This window comes from Mchenga conophoros, linkage group LG8 (assembly GCF_057382185.1).
Source record: "Mchenga conophoros isolate Kocher_MC1m ecotype Shallow Benthic linkage group LG8, M_conophoros_male_GT1.1, whole genome shotgun sequence".
In the NCBI taxonomy this organism is placed as follows: Eukaryota; Metazoa; Chordata; class Actinopteri; order Cichliformes; family Cichlidae; genus Mchenga; species Mchenga conophoros.
The window spans coordinates 25969199-25990737 of NC_140533.1; the positions used below are offsets into that span (position 1 = coordinate 25969199).

At 41.3% G+C, this 21539-nt stretch overlaps 2 protein-coding genes across 6 annotated transcripts in view; one reads left to right on the forward strand and one right to left on the reverse strand.

Annotated features, from left to right (window-relative positions):
- Positions 1–5161, forward strand: part of wnt3 (wingless-type MMTV integration site family, member 3) — a 76659-nt gene extending 71498 nt beyond the window's left edge. For 3 of the 4 annotated variants that reach the window (XM_085285229.1, XM_085285228.1, XM_085285227.1), the window contains one exon: positions 2503–5161. In XM_085285229.1, the coding sequence (XP_085141355.1) occupies positions 2503–2982 (480 nt within the window). In that variant the 3' untranslated portion in view covers positions 2983–5161. The remainder of the gene's footprint in view (positions 1–2502) is intronic. The other variant, XM_085285230.1, reaches the window with a different exon arrangement.
- Positions 5162–7510: 2349 nt separating this feature from the next.
- The window catches only part of LOC146568883 (vesicle-fusing ATPase-like), a 30306-nt gene continuing 16277 nt past the window's right edge, over positions 7511–21539 (reverse strand). For both annotated transcript variants that reach the window (XM_085285235.1, XM_085285236.1), the window contains exons 12-22: positions 20954–21141; positions 20016–20111; positions 18697–18853; positions 18445–18578; positions 18209–18275; positions 18004–18083; positions 15366–15500; positions 15025–15138; positions 10766–10821; positions 10481–10553; positions 7511–8479 (exon numbers count right to left, since the gene is read on the reverse strand). In XM_085285235.1, coding sequence (XP_085141361.1) covers positions 10523–10553; positions 10766–10821; positions 15025–15138; positions 15366–15500; positions 18004–18083; positions 18209–18275; positions 18445–18578; positions 18697–18853; positions 20016–20111; positions 20954–21141 — 1058 coding nt within the window. In that variant the 3' untranslated portion in view covers positions 7511–8479; positions 10481–10522. The remainder of the gene's footprint in view (positions 8480–10480; positions 10554–10765; positions 10822–15024; positions 15139–15365; positions 15501–18003; positions 18084–18208; positions 18276–18444; positions 18579–18696; positions 18854–20015; positions 20112–20953; positions 21142–21539) is intronic.

Genomic DNA, 21539 nt, shown 5'->3' on the forward strand with positions numbered 1-21539 from the left:
CATTAACAGGGAAAAGGGGGCACAAAGACATACTTTTCTTTCTTATTCTCATTTAAAATGTTGAGCTTTTAATAAATAATTATCTGACACCCAAAGTTTTAATTTGATGTAAAATGAATAGAAGTCAATTACTGTATATAGTGACTATTAAGTCTAATATATATACCCTAGTAAGCTATAGTACTTTTTACTTTGGGAAGGTACCATCTGTGCAGTCTGCAATTTTGTTGAAGAAAGATGTTGAATCTATTTAATATTTCTTGAAAAATAATTGATTTCTGTGCATTTTTTTTTACACTGCATCAAATTAAGGTTGATTACGTCGATTAAGCATCATGAGGTGGCGCGTGAGGGGTGGTTCCCTATTTTTTATTTATTTATTTTTGTTGTTGCTGGGAGTTGGAACCCTATTAGTTAGGTTGCTTAATATTTACGCTAAGTACTCTTTAAAATACCAGAATAGGGAGGATGGTGTAGGTTTAAGTTTATTAGATTGATCAGTATTGCTGAACTATGAAATATTTTTTTTGTATACAGGTATAACAGAATAGCTTTAGTGTAGTTGTTGTTTTAAACTTGAGTATGAACTTGCAGACTTGCAAAATGCAGCAAGATATTTTAAAAAACAGTTTTGTTGATTAAAAAACACTATATCGGATTCATATCGGTATCGGCAGATATCCAAATTTATGATATCGGTATCGGACATAAAAAAGTGGTATCGTGCCATCTCTACTTTGAATGACTGGTTAATTACTGATCTAAGCAACATTCATCTACCCGCCATGCCCCCACACCTTGCCTTTCATGCCTTGCATCCCAATGAGAAATTCCCCGACAGTCAAATAACCCAAGTGAGCTGAGGGGGAAAAAAAAGAAGCAAATCAGCTCAGTCTTAAAACATCACTGGCTGCTGTCACTGCTGGGAGAAAACAGGCTGCTCGCTGAGAGGCAAAACAGGGGGACCACACGGCAACAAGACAGCCCTTTGATGCGCACAGCAGCAGTCAGAGCGACCACAGGAGCTCACTGAACAGAGGTAATGTCAGAGGAGTCACCCGTCCTCTCCACCTGGCCCTCTCACGCTTCGTTATTTAGCCCCGAGGGCCTTGGATTTGATGTTGGCATGACAAGCTCACGGTGTGATGTCACTGGTCCACTTTTCTCCCCTCTACTCACCCAGAGGTGCCACAGCCACCTGCCTTCCGCCCCAGCTGGGGGATTTCTGCAGCTAAATATAGCTGTTGAGCTAAAGCACAACACAATGAAAAACCGAAAACATAAAAACACGCCCCACGGGAGCATACTCACAACGTGAGCCAATAACTTCAGAGAGAATTAGCAGCGGCGCAGAGCCTCCATACTCCACAGCTGCATGACACTTCAATAAAGTGCAGCCACTGGCATATTGTTTTTCTTGGCCTGCTTTGCAAGGCTTTAGTGGTTTTGTTAGTCTGCATTACCGAATTCACTCTAAATCTCTGAGCATAAAGCTTTACCAGATCTTGTTCCGTTGTGGCAGCTTCCAAAGAAGTTATCTAACTAAGACCAGCACATTTTACACTTCAGAGCAATGCGTTGCACAAAGAGAAAAAAAAATCATAACTTGTTTCTACCCAGAGGACAACAGTTGTAGTTAAAATCTCACCAACCTCACAGCTCCAACGTTCTGTCAGAAGAAGCGTACTTAAAGATTTATTGGCTAGGTGAGAATTTATTTTAATTTTTTGGAGCATACCGAACATATACAGACAAAAAGTGATCTGTGTGTTTAAGAAGCGCACTATCCTTTCATGCAGTGACTCAGGATTGTCAGTGAAATCTGTTCTGAATCCAGCTGGATGAGGCAGATTTTCTTTTCTGGGCAAGAGTCATGACGCTCAAGAGATGATGCTTTAGTGAGGAAAAGTGTTATTAGAAAAGCTTAAAAATCTTGGATGCATGCTGAGATGCCAAATATGTGGTTTTCACTTTATTTCAGTCACTATAGTCAAAAGAAGGTTGTCATTTCCATCTGCAGCAATTCATATTTGGACTTATGGTTCATTTCTGGGACTCCCAGCGCCGCCATGTGCAGCCAAGACAAAGAAAGTAGTGAGAAGACCTATTAAAAGGACAGAAGAGACACTGACAGCAGAAATTACACAGATTATCAGAGAAACGGTATGAAAAGGAAGCACTGAGGTAGAGGAGGGTTACAAAGTGGCTTGCAGATGCACAATAGGTGGGCAAGTGTGAGTACAGCCTCGTGTTGCAATTAGGTGGCCTACCTAAACTAATATTAACCCTTTCAAGCCTGGGAAATAATCGCCAGGACATTTAAATGTGTTTCTTGAACTGTCGGACACATTTTTAAATAACGAATTAAATATAAATTTAAATATATGCGTTTTAATTTGTATAATATTTGCCACATCTAGCATTTTTTTGCAACATTTGAAAAAGGGAGAAAACATTTTCCCACGCACAGACTTTTATTCTGGTTTCTTTTCTCGTTCTCAGACTATCCTGGATCACATGCACCTGCGCTGCAAATGTCACGGCCTTTCTGGAAGCTGCGAGGTGAAGACGTGCTGGTGGGCGCAGCCGGACTTCCGCATGCTGGGCGACTACCTGAAGGACAAGTACGACAGCGCCTCAGAGATGGTGGTGGAGAAGCACCGCGAGTCTCGTGGCTGGGTGGAGACCCTGCGAGTCAAGTACGCCTTCTTCAAGCACCCCACTGAGCGCGACCTGGTGTACTACGAGGGCTCGCCCAATTTCTGCGAGCCCAACCCAGAGACGGGCTCCTTTGGGACGCGCGATCGTGTCTGCAACGTGTCGTCGCACGGCATTGAGGGCTGCGACCTGCTGTGCTGCGGACGCGGCCACAACACCCGGACTGAGAAACGCAAAGAGAAGTGTCACTGCATCTTCCACTGGTGCTGCTACGTCAGCTGTCAGGAGTGTGTGCGCGTCTACGACGTACACACGTGTAAGTGAGACAGACAAGCTGACTGCTGGACCTTCAACTCCCCACCTCCTGCATGACTTCCTTGATTCCCCCACCACACACACACACACACAAGCGCAGTCAAAAACATATTCATCCACACACATTCAAGCCCTAATGGGTAATGGCACATCAGTAATGGATACTTCTGTACCATTTTTTGTACAAACCATGCACAAGAATCTATCTTCCAAACCACTACCCCCATAACTACATAATATCTGAGCAGAATGTGTCCCGTGTTGACCTGATGGATAACTTGGTCCACTCTCACGGGAAGAAGCTAGAGTTGCCACTCTCCCCTCGTTCGTCCTCACCCTGCAGCATTGGGCCATGACTACCCCTCCCTTCCCCTTTGTCTTTATTTATTTCCCACCCTTCATGCCAACACAGCGTTTTCGGCATGTACAGTAACACTTTTACATGTGAGATTAATGCAGTAAAAAAAAACAAAAAAACAAAAACAGTGACTCTCCTTGCTTTTGAGTAAAAAGCATCTTCTAACTAACACCTCACTTCTCCAGCCAGTCTGGTTGGTTTACCTTTTTGTTGTTGTTGTTGTTGCTGTTTTTTAACTTAACCAACCTCTCTACCCAATCACGTACTCTTAAGTAATACTGAACACGTCAGCAGCCCCAGGAAACCATCACTTTGTAACTACTGAACTGAACTGAACTGAGGCACTGGAAGTGCCGCAGTCCTGTCCTTTCTAAACTACTGAGCTGATCCCTTCCTTCCCTGCAGACTGACTACTGCGACAGTCAACTAGAAGACATGTGCTTCAGTCTGATTTTTTAATAAACCCACATTTCTGAAATATTACCACTGAGCTGGGGTTTGAGGTATGCAGGAGGAGGCATGCTCGTTCTGCTAACTAACAACCCGTGCATATGTATTTATGTGCACTATTCATAACTCCAGGTGGTAAACATTTGAGCATTGTTTATGTGAGCAAATTCTTCTTGGTTGCAAGCTAGCAGTTCTTATGAATGACGGCGCTGTTACCACATTCACCCTGTAAATCGCTCATGGTTTCTACAAATGTCATGCAACTTCACCATTCAAACTTACGGAGTCTGGGGGTAAAAACTAACCACAGAAAAGTTCTGATTATATGTGTGAAGGTCACCTATTATGGCTGTGTCGTTATGAATTTGTGCATCAAACTTGAGTCCAGCTTATGTCCAATATTAACTCTGGTGTTTTGTTTTGTTTTGTTTTATTTTATATCACTTTCGGTGCAGAAAAACATTTGTCTCAACAAAAATCTTTTACTTCTGGGAACAAAAGGGAAAGAAAACAAGGGGATATGTGACGACACGTGGAGACAACATGGGCTGAGAAAGATCTGATTGGCTGTCACATCCTTCCATCTGTGTTTTCAGTCAGCTGGACAGTTGAGGTTTTTACGGTTGATTTATGAACTCGTATTCTTGTCAGTACACCCCGAAACACTCCTGCCGTCATGTTTTGATTTTTAGAATATTGGGAAAAACAAATTACTGCCATTTAATCAAAAGAATGCTTTTCATAGACTTCAGTGTCAGCACATTGTAACTTGCAACAAAAGAAACCGGTTTAAAGACCACTAACAAAAATTGCTATGATTTGTGGGTGGATTGTAAAGACTGCCAATTCACGAAGTTTAAAAAGACATCTGATTCTGAGAACATGAAGCGTAGAACGGATGATTTATAAGGGATGCGTATGTGCGTGTGCATGACAAGCTACTACAGAAGAGGATGGATGGACCGACGGACAGCGAGCTGGCTCTTCACAATGGTGGAGCAAAGCAAGAGAGGTTTCACACAACATGTTCTGACAGTCCCACCTGCTTCCTATTAATTATATTCAAGAACAAACACACAAGTTACCCAGTAGTGTGTAGGCTGTCCTCTCTTTGGGACATAGCTTAGTGTTCACGTCATCTTCTACACAGCCCTCCCTACCTGGGCCTACCTTTCTGTGTTCAGTCCCCCCACCCTACCGAGACCCCCAAAGGCCCCTCATCTTTCCCCGCTATATCCAAAGTTTTGTACAAATGTTTTAAAGTTGAATAATTCCCTTTTTATTTTATAATCGTAAATGTTATGTTTTTATAAATATTATTTATTATACAATGTATATATCTGTATGACTGAACTAAGATTATATATTTGAAGAAGAAAACCTGTGTCATGTTTCTTTATGCTTGCAAAGGTACACTCAAACACACGCCTCACTTTTCTACATGAAGTTGAAATGCAGGCTGAAACAAAGGTCTGTTAGATACTCCGTCCTTTGATACAGCATTCACTTACTTAATTTGATTCCACTTAAAGGAGAATTTTAATTATACTTTATTATTATTACGGTACTGTAGAAAAGTCCTGTGAAAAAACAAACTCCTATCGAGTTTTTTTGTGTGACTGTATATAAAAGATGGGCTTCTCCACATGAAAGTCGCCCATTGGTTTATGAAGTTAGAGGGTTTTGGCTGTTGGTCATCTTGGTTGCTTTTGAAGAGGCCATATTTGGATGAGAGCAGAGAGTTATTATTAATGTGCTCCTTCACACTCTGCCTCTAAAAGACGACATTTGACCACCTCCCTTTATCTTTAATGACACCTCAGTATATATCAATAAAGATGCAGTTTGATGACCATTAAAACTAATTTCTGAGTTTTTGTAAGGATAGCTGCACAGGCAGGGACCAGCTAACTGCTGATATTCACCGAGTCAACTTTTTCTATAAGCAGGCCTAAAATACAACAGAGATCAGTCAGTTCAGAAAAGAGCTTTAAGTTATTCCTAGTAGGTGGTTGGTTATGGTTATGAGCTAAACAGTCAAATTTCCAAAGTCGGGAAGTCATTTGTTGGGTACTTTTGCATTGTAGTCTGAAAACAACATGTTTGTGACATGTTGCATCTTATTGTTTAATTTTTAAATGATACCAGATTACTTCTAATTATTAACTTTACCTGATCTGTGTCACTCCATATTGCGGAGCAAGTAAAGACAAGAGGCTAAACTTTTTTCATGATTAACCAAATATTTCTTTTCCAACTTGAGTAGACGTGTATGTGACTTTTTCCAGCTGCACAATCACATCGCATTGGTTGCACATTTGGTTATTAGCTAGCAAAACATAGATGTAGCCGTTATGATGCCATCGAGTGGTTATAAACACGGAAGGAAAGTCTTTATGGAGGTCAAGTTAGAAAGTAATTGTTCCAAAGATTTTTATAGGACTGCAAATCCTCTTGTAACTACAAGTATCGCCATCATGTGGCCATAAAAAGAATGCAGGTTTAAAGCACAGCTTTGTCCATCTTTTATAGTCTTTGGTCCAGATACTAGCTAATAAATGCTAAAGAACAAACATAGAAAAAAACTAAAATTCAAACAAAGTACACAGACCACTGGTTTAATTTTGTTCTCTGTTGGATCTATATACAATATTGTCTACTCGACTGGCTAGTGCTGTTGCTAGGATTTATATGTGGTATCCCTGCATTGCTCTGCAATTTCACATCCAAAGCTTTGGGTTGCGGTGGAATTTCTATCGTCAGGTCGATCTGCTCTCTTCAAGTAGGTTTGAAAAAACTATGGTAGAAGAAGCAACTAGAAATGTGTAGTAGGAAACAATAATACTGAAGGAGCGAATCACAGTCATTGCAGGCTGTGCTGACGTGACATGTAGTTACTCATATAGGGAAGTTATGGTGTAGGATTTCAGAAGGATTGGCAGTTACATCATACTCTTTGCTCAACATACAGATTTAATCCAGAAGGATAAATCCCACTTTAGCTGCTCTACATTTGAGCATGTTAACAAGAGTGCATGGGAAGTAACTCACTTTAAGAGGCAGCCTCTAGTGGTCATTCAGTGAACTGCAGACACTTCCATGCACGTGTCATTTTTTCAGCTCCAGAGATATCTGAGAAACACATGCATGAGCCATTCTGTGGAAGTAGGTAGGTTATTCTGATTCAAACCCACATACTGCATGAAATGTATATGAATCTAAAGCTGAAAAGAGTCTCAAAGGATTCTTAAAAACTACTGCTGTTGATCCAGTTAGAACGAGCAAATGAACTATCATTCGTGGCTCAAGAGTTGGGAGTTCGCCTTGTAATCGGAAGGTTGCCGATTCGAGCCCTGGCTTGGACAGTCTTGGTCGTTGTGTCCTTGGGCAAGACACTTCACCCGTTGCCTACTGGTGGTGGTCAGAGGGCCCGGTGGCGGCAGCCTCGCCTCTGTCAGTGCGCCCCAGGGTGGCTGTGGCTACAATGTAGCTTGCTATCGCCAGTGTGTGAATGTGTGTGTGAATGGGTGGATGACTGGATGTGTAAAGCGCTTTGGGGTCCTTAGGGACTAGTAAAGCGCTATATAAATACAGGCCATTTACCATGGCACCTGCCTAATCCAGTGATCTCCCGGAGTTCTTGATAATACACTGGCTACTACTTAGGATGAGGTGATCTCTTTATAAAGAAAAACATGTATGTGCATGAATTCAGCTTCCCATAATTCACAAGTTTTAGCTCAAATTTAATCTCACTTGCAGAAAATACAAAAAAGGAAAAAAAAAATGATACAGCGACATCATTTTGATTTTCTACTAATATCTCAAGCAACATTTTGCTACTTTTTACTACAATCCTGGAGAACTGCATCAAGAAACGTGCACACATGCAGCAGTAGCTCCTCCATAAATGGCTGAGTGTTTTCTTGCCAGGCTCTACAATCATTGCTCAACCCAGAAGCTGTGGAGGTTAACCTCAAATGTGTGAATGGGTTCATCTCTTCTCAAATATTTCATAATCAGGAGGTAATTACACTAAGTGATAGTTATGACATTCTTATGATTTCAACAGCCATGAGAACATTTAATAGTTATCTTTTTTTATTTTTCTTGGGAGCAGGAACTTTTTACATGCTACTGTAGAAAACAGTGTCTGAACTAAACAGCAACTGAAAACCTACATTATAATAATGGAACACACAGCACAAGTTCCTTTGTAACGTCCCTTTAAAAACAACATTAACTACAGATACTACAATGTTTTTTGTTAGTAATATTATTTTATTCATACGATAAAAAGATCAGAGGCAAGGAAATGTGCAACATAAGAAAAGAAGTCATGGAATGATCTCTTCCTACAAATAAAGTCTATATAAACAAACATTATCATAATTAGTGTTTGTGCACATGTACTTTGCCCCGACTCTTTTTGTATACATATATATAAAATCCCAATGGAGTGCTAGAGGCATCACAAAGAGATTGCAGCACAACCAGACACCCAGATACAACAAGCACTGCGCATATCTCTTATTTTATATTATCACATAATGCTGCAGAGGAGGAGACTGCCTGCTTGGTGTCTGCAGCTCAGAGAAGCACGCAGAGCTTCAGGGATGAGAAGGATGTAGAGAGATGGGATCTATATCTCGTTTGCTTCCTCCTGCCATCCTTTATCAGTCTTCTGATCCTCTGCAACTGAGTGAAGAGAGAGAAATAAAAGTGAGATGAGGCAGGCGGGCAAAGGAGGCATGCTGCCACAGGAGAGCGCCTGTCTAGTCGACCTATTTTTAGGCACGCTGTGCACCAGCTATACCATAAGCCTCTGATGCCAAGATGAGAAGCAAAGCTCCCGCTACTTGTTGAAAGACTTGTTGTTTATCACCGTGGGCACCGTCCTCCCGCGGTTCATTTCAGAAGGCAAGATTAGCAACTTAGACACATAACTTTCTTAAACTTTGCCCTGCGTTTTTGTAATGATTCGGATAAAGACATGGAATGATAATAACTTTGTATTCATTCACCTAGAGAGCTTTTATGATGCCAACATTCTGAGCAAAATCATTGTCAGAACTGAACAACACCCAATGCACGTCACAGTTTTACAAGCATGCATAGTCAAGGTAAAAAGAAAGCACGCCCTCTTTAAATTCTAAGGTTTTATGTCTCAGGACATAATAACGATAATCTGGTCCTTAACAGGTCTTAAAATGCTGGAGATTTAGAGCAAAACATGACATATAACAGTATGTCATTTTTTTTTATTAAGTCAAAACACAGAAGCAGCATGCAGAGTAAATACAACCTCACTAATTCCAAGTTTCAGGACCTTAATAAAAGCAGACGTTTTGGCAGTTTGCTGGTCTGGAGCATTCAGGTGTGTTAATGCCACAAAGGAAACATCAGCAATGAGCTTAAAGAAGCAATTGTTGCTCCCCATCAATCTGGGAAGGGTTTAATTTTTAAACAATTTCAGAAAGAAGTAGAAAGCATTCAAGATAGGTGCCAGTGTTCCCAGGAGTGGATCCAAGAGCTCCTTCTCATGCTCTACAGGCCTCAGTTAGCATATTAAATATTGAAGCTCATGACAGTAAAATTCTAAAAAGACTGAACAAGTATGGCTCGTTTGGAAGCATTGCCAGGAGACATGTCTGTTCTCTCCACATAAAGAACATGGCAGCACAGCTACACGCGTGGCGACACCGCCGTGATGGCATGTTTTACAGCCACGAGACCTGGGCCCTTGTAGTCATGAACTCCAATGCATACCAAAGTATTCTAGGTCAGCGATCCCCAACCGTTTTTGTGCCACGGACCGGTTTATGTCCGACAATATTTTCACAGACCGGCCTTTAAGGTCTCGCTGATAAATACAACAAATAAAACCAGTACCAGTACCAAAAAAAGGAAGATTTATTCATAACACACGGAAAAAGACCCAGGGAAACTTAGATAACGATAAAAACGATTAAAAAATAACGATAAAACCCCTGAAAACCATCAATTTCACACCCGAGTCTCAACTCTCGGGGCTCGGTGCCAAACGACTCACGGACCAGCCCGGGGGTTGTTGTTACTCACTGTTCTAGAGTAACATGTGAGGCCATCTACCCAACAGCTGAAGCTCGGCCAAGACTGGATCGTTCGAAAGAATCAAGGTGTTGCAGTCCAGGCCTCAAAAAGTTCAGAAAGCAGTGCATAAAAAATGATCGCAAACCTCAATGAAGTAAAGTGACTTTGTAAAGGGAGTCAAAATTCCTCCACAATAATATGAAGGACTGATAAAGTTATATAGAAAATGGTTACTTCAAGCTGTTCCTGCTAAAGGTGTCTCCTCAAACACCCGAATCATTCACTTTGTTGGGTTTTTTACAGTAGTGTTTGGTGCCCTGTGGAAGTGTTTTTATTGTGACAATTGTTTCGTGTGATGCTTCCGATTCCACGCACGCACAGATTAGCTGTAAAACTACTTAGTCAAAGGTAAGTTTGGTAATTCAGTTTTGAGTCAGCGCATTTTAACGACATCCTCCGTTATTCTGTGGTTACATCTGCTTGACTGGACTCGCATAACGTTATTTCGAAACTTTGACTGTGACTCTTCAAAGAGTGGAATCACAGACTTTCACATCAGCTCTCCTCAACCCTCGACAGGATATGATGAGTTAAAAAATTTAACGTTTCAGCTTAAAGCGGCCTCACCGTTGAAGGATGCCTCTATTTCACCGCGTGGCTCCACTGAGTCTAGATTGCCACAAACTTATCAGAAACCAGTCTGTAGAGGGAGAAAAAGGACAAAATGTGTATTATAAATCACACTTGGTACGATGATTAAAATGTAAACACTTTGTGCTTCTGACTAACTTTTTCCTTTCTGCTACATTTGTAACTGACAGCTGGTGAAAGTGACAGACGTGTGTGCGGTGTGAGTGTTCAATGTCAATCCTGCTCTGGTGATGTGGTTAGAAACAGGAAAGGAATACTTACGCTCCTTCTTCCTGCAGCAGACTCACGAACTTCCTAACTCTGTAGTCAGGATCCATCTGAAAAGACAGATATGCATGCTTAGTGCTAACAGTCATACGATAAAATAACTATATATTTTATTAGCAGGTTCTTTGTGAACATGCACGGGTTTCTTCAGGTGTTAAACATCACAGCGGCATGCTATCAACGGCGGCGGGTCCTGGAGTTCATGTTTCAGTTTGGATTGAAGAGAAGGGGAGGGAAAAGGAAGCAAAATTAATGGGAACCTATGCAATAACTTACAGTATGTCTGGAATCGCCTGTAGCAACCAGAGTTAAGACATGAGAGCAGTCGGAAACGTTGGAATGAGAGGAAAAAAGATAAAGACCGCAAATGTGTACGTGAGTGCGGCTGTTTGCAGCATGTCCCGGCAAACACAGGTTCATACTTCTTCAAGCTCAGAATGGGGTGTGTGTGTGAGGGGGGGGGGGCACTGAGCATAGCATTGGAGCATACCACAGCAATTACACAGCCCCAACAAACAGGCTGCACACATAGGCAACATAACAGAGACACAGTCGGGAGAAGAAAGGAGCTAATGGTGTGATTTGGGTTTGTCTGATGCTGCTGGTGGGATGTCCGTCATCGGTTTGGTAAACAAATATTACTTGAAATATGAGGTTTTGAGATGGACGAAGAAAATTCATCGTGGCTTTGAGCAGCAGACATCGATTAGCTGGAGTGAAACATTTCAAGTTTTAAAACTTTACTTCAGGAGTTTAGAAATATCTGAGAAATTTGTAAGAAACAAGGGAAAAAATGAGAGAAGCAAAGAACGAGATGATCACTGGAACGTAGATTTCCTGTTGTGACGTACGACAGCGACTTAATTAAATCCTGCTTGGTTCTGTGATCTCCTCACAGGTCACAGGAGTAAAGATTTAGGACACACAAATCATCATTTTGGCAAATCGAGTAACAGGATATTTAGTTCCTGTTTCTAATTGTTCTACCTGTTACATTTTATTTTTCCTTCTCGGTTTTGTTTTCACAAAATAAAATCACCACAGCTGGACATGATGTCACAGGTTACTACAGTGACTAATTCGATACTGTTTGTCTATTTCAGTGGAGGTAAACAGTTAAAGGATGACATCTTTTAATTTTAAACAAACGTATTACTATTACTTATTTGGAACAAATTCATTTAAAAAACTAACCGGGACTAATTTTATTCATTTTGAGCTGCATATTTATAGAAAAGGGCTCAAGCAGTTTTGCATAACTCAAAACTACTGAGCTGCCGTGCAGCGGTTTATCCTCTGTCACCCTTTCATTTAAGCATCCTCATTTTTTCCTGATTGGCTGCCTTTTGTAAACAAAAGGCTTAAAAGGCAGGTGGGTGGGGCTTCTATGCTCACAAATAAAGCTCATACAAGGCAAAGAGCAGGAAAATGGAACCGCTGAAAACCGCACATTTAGAGCAGTTTAAAGCTTTTGGCTCACAGGGATTACTTGTACTCACTCTTACTGCTGTAAAATCATATATTTTGTCTGTAATGGGGAAAAAAACCCCAAAACAAAAGTCCTCTTTAAAGCCTCCACCAGTCCAAGTACCGATCAGTAAACGATTTATGATCAATCAGGTTGATTATGCTTTGTGTCCTGACAGGATCAATGTCCCTACAGGCTTTCCAAGTAAATCATTTAGGGGAACAGGGCAGAAAAGAACTACACCGCTTGCTACTGTACAGAAAAATGCACAAAAACAAAACTTGGAGGCCAAGCCACAAATCCCTTTAGGCAAAGTAAGGAAGGTGAGAAGACTCTGTACCCACTGCATCCCTCTACATAATGGGTGGGTTGAAAGGAGACCAAAAATCTGCTATGACTTGGTGGTCTATGTTTTCATTTTTGTACATGTCTCCTTGATTTATTTATTTTTTTAAACCTACCCCTCACATTTGCCCCCTTCAGTGGCTGATCTTTGCTTAAATCGTAGGTAAAACCAGACCACGAATAGCCTAAGAGTTTTCTGATGAGTATCTTATTAGCAACACGTGAATATAACTTGGAAAGCTGTGCAGAGCACGGTTTCACAACTATGAATGTATTGGAGAGAATGGTTTGTGAACTAGAAATGTACTGGATCCCTCTCCTCAACAAATCATCAGCAAAGCCACACAGTTTTTCACTACAGCTAATAGATGACAGTTTTTTGTGCCTGACAGACGGATCCTGTTGACTGTCGAGAATGCCGGCCAGATGTCGAAGAAGAGGAGGGACGGCCTGCTCAAGCTCAGACCACACTGAGAGAAAAAAATAATAATAACGCAAAGCCTGTGCCAGTATGAAATCTGTGTTTTGAATAAAATGGGAGGTGATGAGTGAGTTATTGAAAAGACTGTTTTCTTGTGCTTCACAAGTTTCGTACCCCCAAAATAACTTGACCTTTCTGTTGTCTAACACAACTAGTATACATGGAGCTGCAACAGCATAAGAAATGTCCAAAAATAGTCAAAAAAGAAACATAAGTTCACATTTTAAATAGATTTTTAGACAAACAACATAATAGTTGCTTATACAAGACATTTAATACAAGGTATGACATCCAAGCAGTCCAGATGTGTTGTTTGAGGAACTGTTTTCCATTCCTTGATGAGCATAGTCTGCAGCTATGCTCAACTAGGAGTGGAGCCTGCAACACGCTGGGTCGATGCACATCGTGTTCCAGGGTTTTGATATCCAGAAAAGCCTGCGCTACTCTGGCAGTGCAGGGTTTGGCATTGTCCTGCTGAAACAGCTGCAGGGAAGGGTGCTGTCACAAGAATGGCACAAGTACGGGTTGGAGCACTTCATCTTGTTACCTCTGTCCGATCCGATTTCCACCAAGAACAATCACATCTGAGGCGGCGCTCTCATGCAAAGCTGCAGGAGAGGCTCAGATACATATGGCAACGTGCAGAATGCCACAGCCCAGCCTCGGTCAACATCACCCCGTCAATCGCGGTACTCATAACAACGTTGTTTTTTCTCTTGGGTTGAGGATACATGAGTTAATTTGTGTTCAGTACTGAACTGAAAACTAGTCATAGAAGATGTTTGGGTTTGTCTATGAGATATATGAGATCGCTGATATATTTCTGTTAGATCTGCTCCTTCTGCACATTTTGAGCACTTATTATCATTGCTATGCAGATGACACTCAGTTGTATCTCTCTTTTAAACCACAAGACATTTGTAAGTTACAGATTTCTCAGAGGTGCTTAGACTCTGTTAAAAGTTGGAGGCTAACTATTTTCTGATGTGCCCCTGACAGATTTGTGCCTGAGGTAATGGAAAGTCCCCTTGCCACATTTCCTAAATCTTCTATCAGCAACCTTTGGATAATTTTTGACTCAGCTTTCACTTTGGACGGTCATGTTAAATCTCGCTTTCGCTTTTATCGCTTAAGAAATATTGCCAGTTTCCACTGTGTCATGATGGAAAATGTTATTAATGCATTTATTTCATCACTTCTGGATAATTGTAATTCACAGTTTACTTGTCTTAACAAAGCTTCCTTGGAACGTTTGCAGCCTATTCAATAAAAGCCGCTGCGAGGCTTCTGACTAAGTCTTCTAAATATTATCATGTCACTGCCCATTAACTTCTGACTTTAAGATTCTGGATTTGACTTTTAGAATTTTGCATGGACAAGCACCAACATAAAGAGTAGAGTAGAGTGCACTTATGCATCCATATAGCCCCAGCAGGTGCCTGATGTCATGTGATCAAGGCCTGCTTGCTGTGCATGCAAGGCTGAAACCGAGACCGAGATTTTGCTACAGCGGCTTCAGAATCTAATGATCTTTTTTAAAAAGCTGCCAAAAACCCATCTTTTTGTGTTGCAATTTTACCAACCTACTTAAAATAATCTCTTTTGGAATAGATTTAAAGCAAAGATGTGCTTATTTTTGGAAAAGGGAATGAAAGCACATCTGAGAATGCAAATTTAAACGCAAACCCAAAGTACGAAACTACACACAATGGGTCATCACAGGCTGATGTTTAAAAGCTGTATTGTTTGCTGTGTACCAATGGTGATCATTAATTATAGGAGTCGTGAAAGTGTGCCCCCAGTGTCAAACCATCCACTTTACATAAACCCACAAATATTATATTTTTTTTAAAAAGAAGACAAAAAAACTTGCATTACCGCAAAATTCATACTAACTACAACATAAAACTAACTAAACTGTTGAAAAAAGTCAAAAAAAAGACCATAATAGTTTCTCACCTGTGCCGCCATTTCAATCAGCATCAGCAACTTTTTAATGCCGATCCCCAAGCGTTGGCCCTGTACAGCTTTAGCTATCATGGCCCGTTCTTTCTCATTGAAACTGCCCAGCAGCTATGTAAAGCAGAAAGAGACACAGGAACGATCAGTGCGAGAGAGAAACACTTAAATTCTGTCATTCATTTTTTGCATTCAGGAATTCTAATAAAAAAGTAAGCAAAAACAATGTCGCCAAGTCTAATGGTAAGAAGAAATTCACAGAAGAAAAGCATCTTGCATCATAGATGCAATTCTTAGAAACAGACATTAGAAATTTGTAGTTTCATAGTTGTGTAGTTTACCTCAAAGGCCTCCATCAGCTGCTCTACTTTTGAGATGTTGGGAATGTGGATGGTGGTGCTGAAAGCATCCAACATCTCCATTTCCTGAAGGACGTCTTTACGACTTGTGGTGCCAATGATGAGCAGCTTACGACCCTGAAAGAGAAGCAGATGTCATTTTGTCTGGATCTTTAATCGTTCCCTCACATTCATCAGCTGGTCTCCTCCTATTGGTCATAGGAAAAAGAGAGACCAATGATGTATAACCATTTGATAATGTACAGGAAAAGCACAGGAGCAGTCCAGATGAAAGTGTGTGATGGCTCTAACAGAGGTTCAAGCATCATGATTGCGTGTCCTGGATGGTTTCAACACTTAAACAGAGACTGCAGCGTGTTGTGCGCTCTGCTGAGAAGGTGATTGGCTGCAGACTCCCATCTTTGCAGGACCTGTACACCTCCAGGACATTGCGGCGTGCAGCTCGGATCTCAGCTGACCCTTCTCACCCTGGACACAGTCTGTTTGACCTGCTCCCCTCAGGCAGGAGGCTCCGGTCCATTCGCACCAGAACCTCTCGCCATAAGAACAGTTTCTTCCCCTCTGCTGTTGGACACATGAACAATAACCATATGACTGTACCCGCCACTAACACATGACCCTACGCTGTGTCATTGCATCATTCCATGTTTGGCACTGATCACCACCTGCACTCATGTATATATCTTTCAACGTAGCACTCTTAATTCTTATTCTCATGTATATATCTCATGTATATCTCATGCACATATCTTTCCACGTAGCACTTTTAATTCTTATCCCTACTTTTATTTTTTTCCATGTCTATTTAAGTGCTATTTATGACACTATGTTTGCACTGAAGCACCGCAGCAATTTCCTAATGTTGTAAACCTGCTCAACATTTGGCAATAAACCCCATTCTGATTCTGATTCTGATTCTGATTCTTATCTAGAACTCAGCCAGACTATACAAAAACTGGGCACACCTATGTGTCACCTATGGTCTTTGAGCCATATTATGAAGCCTTATAATAACGAACATTTTGGCCACCCCAGTTCCAGCATTTTTTTTTCTCTGACCAACAACCTGTCCATCATTTGTATAGTTTTACAGCTTTAAGGCAAGTCAGCTGATGCATGTAACATACACCTGGTCTATACACGCAATCACAATGCCAACCCTGCTTCTACAGCCGTGTTAACTTCCTCAGAATACAGTCTTTGATAAAGTCAAAGTTCTAGCAACACAAGCAGCATATATAACAACTTCACTGCTTGACAGATATGAAGGTGAAAATCTTCATTTTATCTCATTTGTATTACTTTTATTGACATGTTTCATTGGTATGTGATACATCTGATGCTGAGAGACCACAGGCCTGTAAAAACAAGCTGCACCTTCTTAGACAACAGTAATTTTATTATTAGCTAAACAACAGTTATTAAATGTAGTCCATGAGAAGCTGGTTTAATCACAGATATGTGTAAAAATTAAAATTAAGGTTGTTTTGCATTTTGTTTTCTCACTCATATCCACCCTATTAAACATGTTGTTTGTATGCATTTTTAGGACGGTGGGGAAGTTGTGTCAGAAGCTTCTACTCTGCTCCTTTAATGGCTTACACTGCAACATCAGCACTTTCTGTATCACACCGGGTTATGTTCTCATTGCCCGCGACTACAAACAAGCCAATCAGAAGTGTCGAATTGTGAACATTTTGTAATTAAGTTCTCATGTTATCCAAATTTTGATGAAGGCAGTCTTTGATGCCAAAGCTCTTATTGGTTATTGGAATACAGGGCGACTGATTTCGTCATATTCTGGAGATTTCTGGCTGCCCAGGTGAAGGCCGACATTGAGCAGGGGCTCTAAGTCACAACAGGAGTTAAAAAAATAGAAAACAATAGAAAGAAGAAAAAAAGACAGCATAATGCAGCATAATGGAGCAGAGGGCAACAGTAGAGAAGACAAACATGAGCGGGGAAGAAAGAGGGGAAGCAAAAGAAATGTCGCTGCACTAAGCCGACGAGTTGGAGAACGACCAGAAGAAGACCAAGGAGGAGAGGCAGAGGAGTGGCGAGCAGACAGGGGGATTATGGCTGCCGCCTGCCCCCCCATGGCGTGGGGGGTTGTGATGCTGCATGCAGATGAGGTGCCACACAGGCGGCAGTGCTGCCAGGTCCTGGCTCTCTCACAGAGCTCATTCTCCTCCGTGTCCCCCTGGCCTCCCCCGGCCCCAGGCACCCCGCTGGGCCCAGCGCTTTACAACCCAGAGGAGCACTGCAGCCAGGCATTCAACACCAGGCCCCGCGCCACTTCTCATGCACATGCAGCCATATAGTGAGCTATACCCTCATTCACAAACCCATCAACAACAGACACACAAAAACTACAACTAAAGAAACTATGAGAAATGGGTCTCCACCACCACCATTCACTCCGAGCACAACAGGCCTGGACCAAAACACTTGCTAATAACCATACACTCACACACAGGCGTTCACACATGCCAGTTGCAGGCAAAGACCTCTAACAATTCCTCGCAAGACTTTATGTTGGCATCCATAAGATCTGCTGCCCTCTTTCTGCCACCTCAGGACTAGCAACACTGACAGTGAGAAAGAAATAAACCCTGGTTACCTTTGGAGGTGGTTTCTTCAGCAGCACCAGCAGAGCCTGTAGCACCATGTTGGAGAAACGAGGGCCAATAGGAACGTAATCTGACGACAAACATAATTTTATTATTTCATTTCCTCGGTCTCATCAAGTCTGATTCAAATAAAAAGTAACTTCAGAAGGCAACTGAGTAGAAGACCGCAAAATATTTTGGGCTCTCTCGTCTTACCCAACAAGCGCTCGATGTCGTCCACAACCACACAGCTCAGCTGGGATTTGTAAGCATCTTCAAATATCTGCCAAAGGGAAACAAAAAGGTACAACCTGATCGCCATCAGAGAAAAAACACACCAGAAAACACTAAAAATAACTACTAGTATTTTAAAAATGACATTACTACACTAGCATCTTAACCCAAACATCCGGTATTTATATGCACTGTATCTGCATTATGAAATCTGTTACCTTTTTGATGGCCTGGCATTTGGCGATCTCAGAGTGTCCGATCATCTTGTCCGGAGAACAGATCTTGATGAATGGAAACTGGGAATCCTCAGAAATCTTAGCCGCCAGTGCCGTTTTGCCGCTGTTAGGTGGGCCTGGCGGTGAAAAGAAATCACTGATCAACCATTTTAATTGTTAGTAAAGCAGGCCGCTGTCCTCACCTTATTTTATTTGCTCTATGTGTTTGGGTTGCATGACACGTGTGAGAGTTACCTTCCAGCAGCACAGAGACTAGTGGCGTGCGGTCACTGTTCTTTGTCTGCTGCACCAGCAGCTCCCCGTCCTCCAGGGCTGCTGACACTGGGTCACCCCACCGGATTATGCCGTTCATGATGTAGCTGGCGTAGTCCTCCTGGTTGGTTCCAAATGCCTGAAGAAGTGGTACAAGGAGAGGAAAACAGAAAGTGAGACTCTAATTTTGTTTGCCTCCACGAGCTCAACCGAGAATGGAAATATTAGTTATAAAAAAGATATTTCCTCTGTGTTGTAGTCTTGTATAACCTGCACAAGTGCTTCATCTGAATCCAGTGAAGTTTAATCACAAATAAATATAATTTACAAGTATTGTGGATATAATTCTTGCTTATACCTGGACTGCTTCTTATAACATTTAGCAGGTGAACAGGTTCAATTCAGGTGTAAAATAGTGTTGAGAGGCCCCTGAAGCCTGTCAAAAACAAAACTCATGCCCAGAGTGGAAAAAAATGTTTATATTTATATGCAAAACTTAGACTAGTGACATCAGCTCGACTTCATAATACTGTCATCACAGGTTTTAGTTACAGTCTAATGAGGAGGAAAGGCATCTTTCAAAGATTCCAGCCTGCCACTAAATTTCAAGAGATTTAAGTGTTGCAAGTCAAAACACTTTTGCAAAGGTTGTGGCACAACTGATCGTTTAGCGTAAGGTGGTTTTAAACTCTAAGTGTCTCAAGTGAGCCTGATAAAAACAAACAAGCTAAATCCTAGCCTAGCTTCTTTCTTTTTTTAAAAATCTCGACTCATGCAAATAGTGTTCGATCACATAAATATTATTAACAACCAACAGGAGCACTCAGTTTTCTCAAGCAGGTCACATGCAGCTTTTGTTTCTGCACCATCATTCAAAGTTTTTCTCTTTGCAAAGATCCACCAGCAGCATGACTGGACTGCAAAATCTCAAAGTCTGTGATTAAAACTCGGACTTATCATGCATGGATTTTGATGTCAGAGTGCGCCCGATTTTGACGTTTATTAGTCTTCTTGTCTGTGGTGGGCGTTAGATTAAAACGTGATGGTGAATGACGTACGATAAGACAAACTGACAAACTTATCCAAAACTCAGGTTTTCCTTTATATTTTAGAAACAACATTTCTCTCAAATATTTCAGGATGTTTCACGGATCATGTTACGGAATAACGAAAAGGCCAGAGAAGGTGCGAATGGTTGAGTTAAACTTCAGGTTATTTTGATTATTAATGTTACTTTTATTTCACTGTACTTTGCATTTCATGTTTAAGAACTTAAGAGAGACATGTGCACAGTAACTTACGGGTTTGATGTCGTTATTCAGCGAGGCCATGAAGTCTATCCTGCTGACCTGCAGTTTTTCTGCCGTCTCCATGTTTACCTCCACTGTGTTGCTGGCCTACATCAGAGCAACAGACAAACAGCACAGGTACAGAAACAGCAAATTGCTTCGAATGAACTCCGTACCCTGTCTCGTGAAATCCATTAAATGAAGTACTGCACATGTAGATTGCAAAATGTGTCAGAAGACAATGTACTCCCTCAGAGCAGAAAGGTCAGACAGAGAGACGGAGGGAGGGAAGAATAAGTGCCTAAAGGAGTGAAGAGAAACATCGCTGCCATCAGACATGTGTCTGTCATTTATCATCACCCTCCAATATCTGCTGCTCTGCGGGGGCAGAATGCTTAACAGATGAGAACTTCACCTTATCTTTGTGCCTTACTGAGCAGTATAGATTTGAGCCAATGCACCTGATAAAACACTTAAGGGAGGGCACACACACAAGCACACACACCTGGATACCTACCCAACCCTTCGACACCTGGGTGGCTGCTTAAACTGGCACTATAATACCATATATTATGCCCACCAGGTGTGTGGCCTGCAACTTAAGCCAGGAACATGACACTGTTCCTGTCAGTGCTTTTGAAAATAATGTATCTAATATAAAAAGAACAGGTTTTCAAAAGTTGAATACATTTTTTGCATTACTTCTACTTTCCTTCTTCTCTTCCTTTAGTTTTCTTTTTAAATTTACTGCCCTTTAATTAAACTTTGTATTTGCTTTTTATAGTGCGTATTGGCTTGTGGAAAATACTGGTTGCTTGCCAGTATTTTAACTCTTATATTAGTGAGGAACATATTGCTCTGAGGGCATTTTACTATTATTTCCTTGTTTTCTATAACCCAAAAAACATACACATTAATAAATGGACAGTAAATAAGCTCCTTGGACTGACCTTGATGTGTCTGTTCATGGCTGTGGACTGAGCAGCTCTGACCAGACCCTCCAGTTCAGCACCGCTGTAGTTCTTGGTTTCCACAGCCAGCTCTTTAACGTCGACATCGCTAGCCAGCAGTTTGTTCTCCCGCATCCTCGCTGTGTGGATGTTGAGGATCTGAATTCGCCCAGTTTCATCCGGTAAGCCTTGAAGAATAAAGCAGAAAAGGAAATGGAGAAAGTGACCGCGTGTGGTGTACTGGTTCTGTAGTGCACACAGTCAAAGAGTCACAGCTGATAACAGCCTTGTATCCATTGAGCTTTACCAGTAAGGCTGCTGGTATTAACTTGCAGAAATCTGCATAAGATACATTACTTCTTCATTTGATAGCACGAGTATTACTTATTTACACTGTTTTTAAGACTTTCTGACCCACAGTAGAAGTATTTTCACTGATTTTCTATTAATTATTTGAGCAAATACTTTAACTAATTACTTCATAGGTTTTAAAAATATGTTCTTTATAATCATTTTAACTTTCTTTTCAGTTCAATTCAGTTTTATTTATACAGCACCAAATTACAACAAAGGTTGCCTCAAGGCA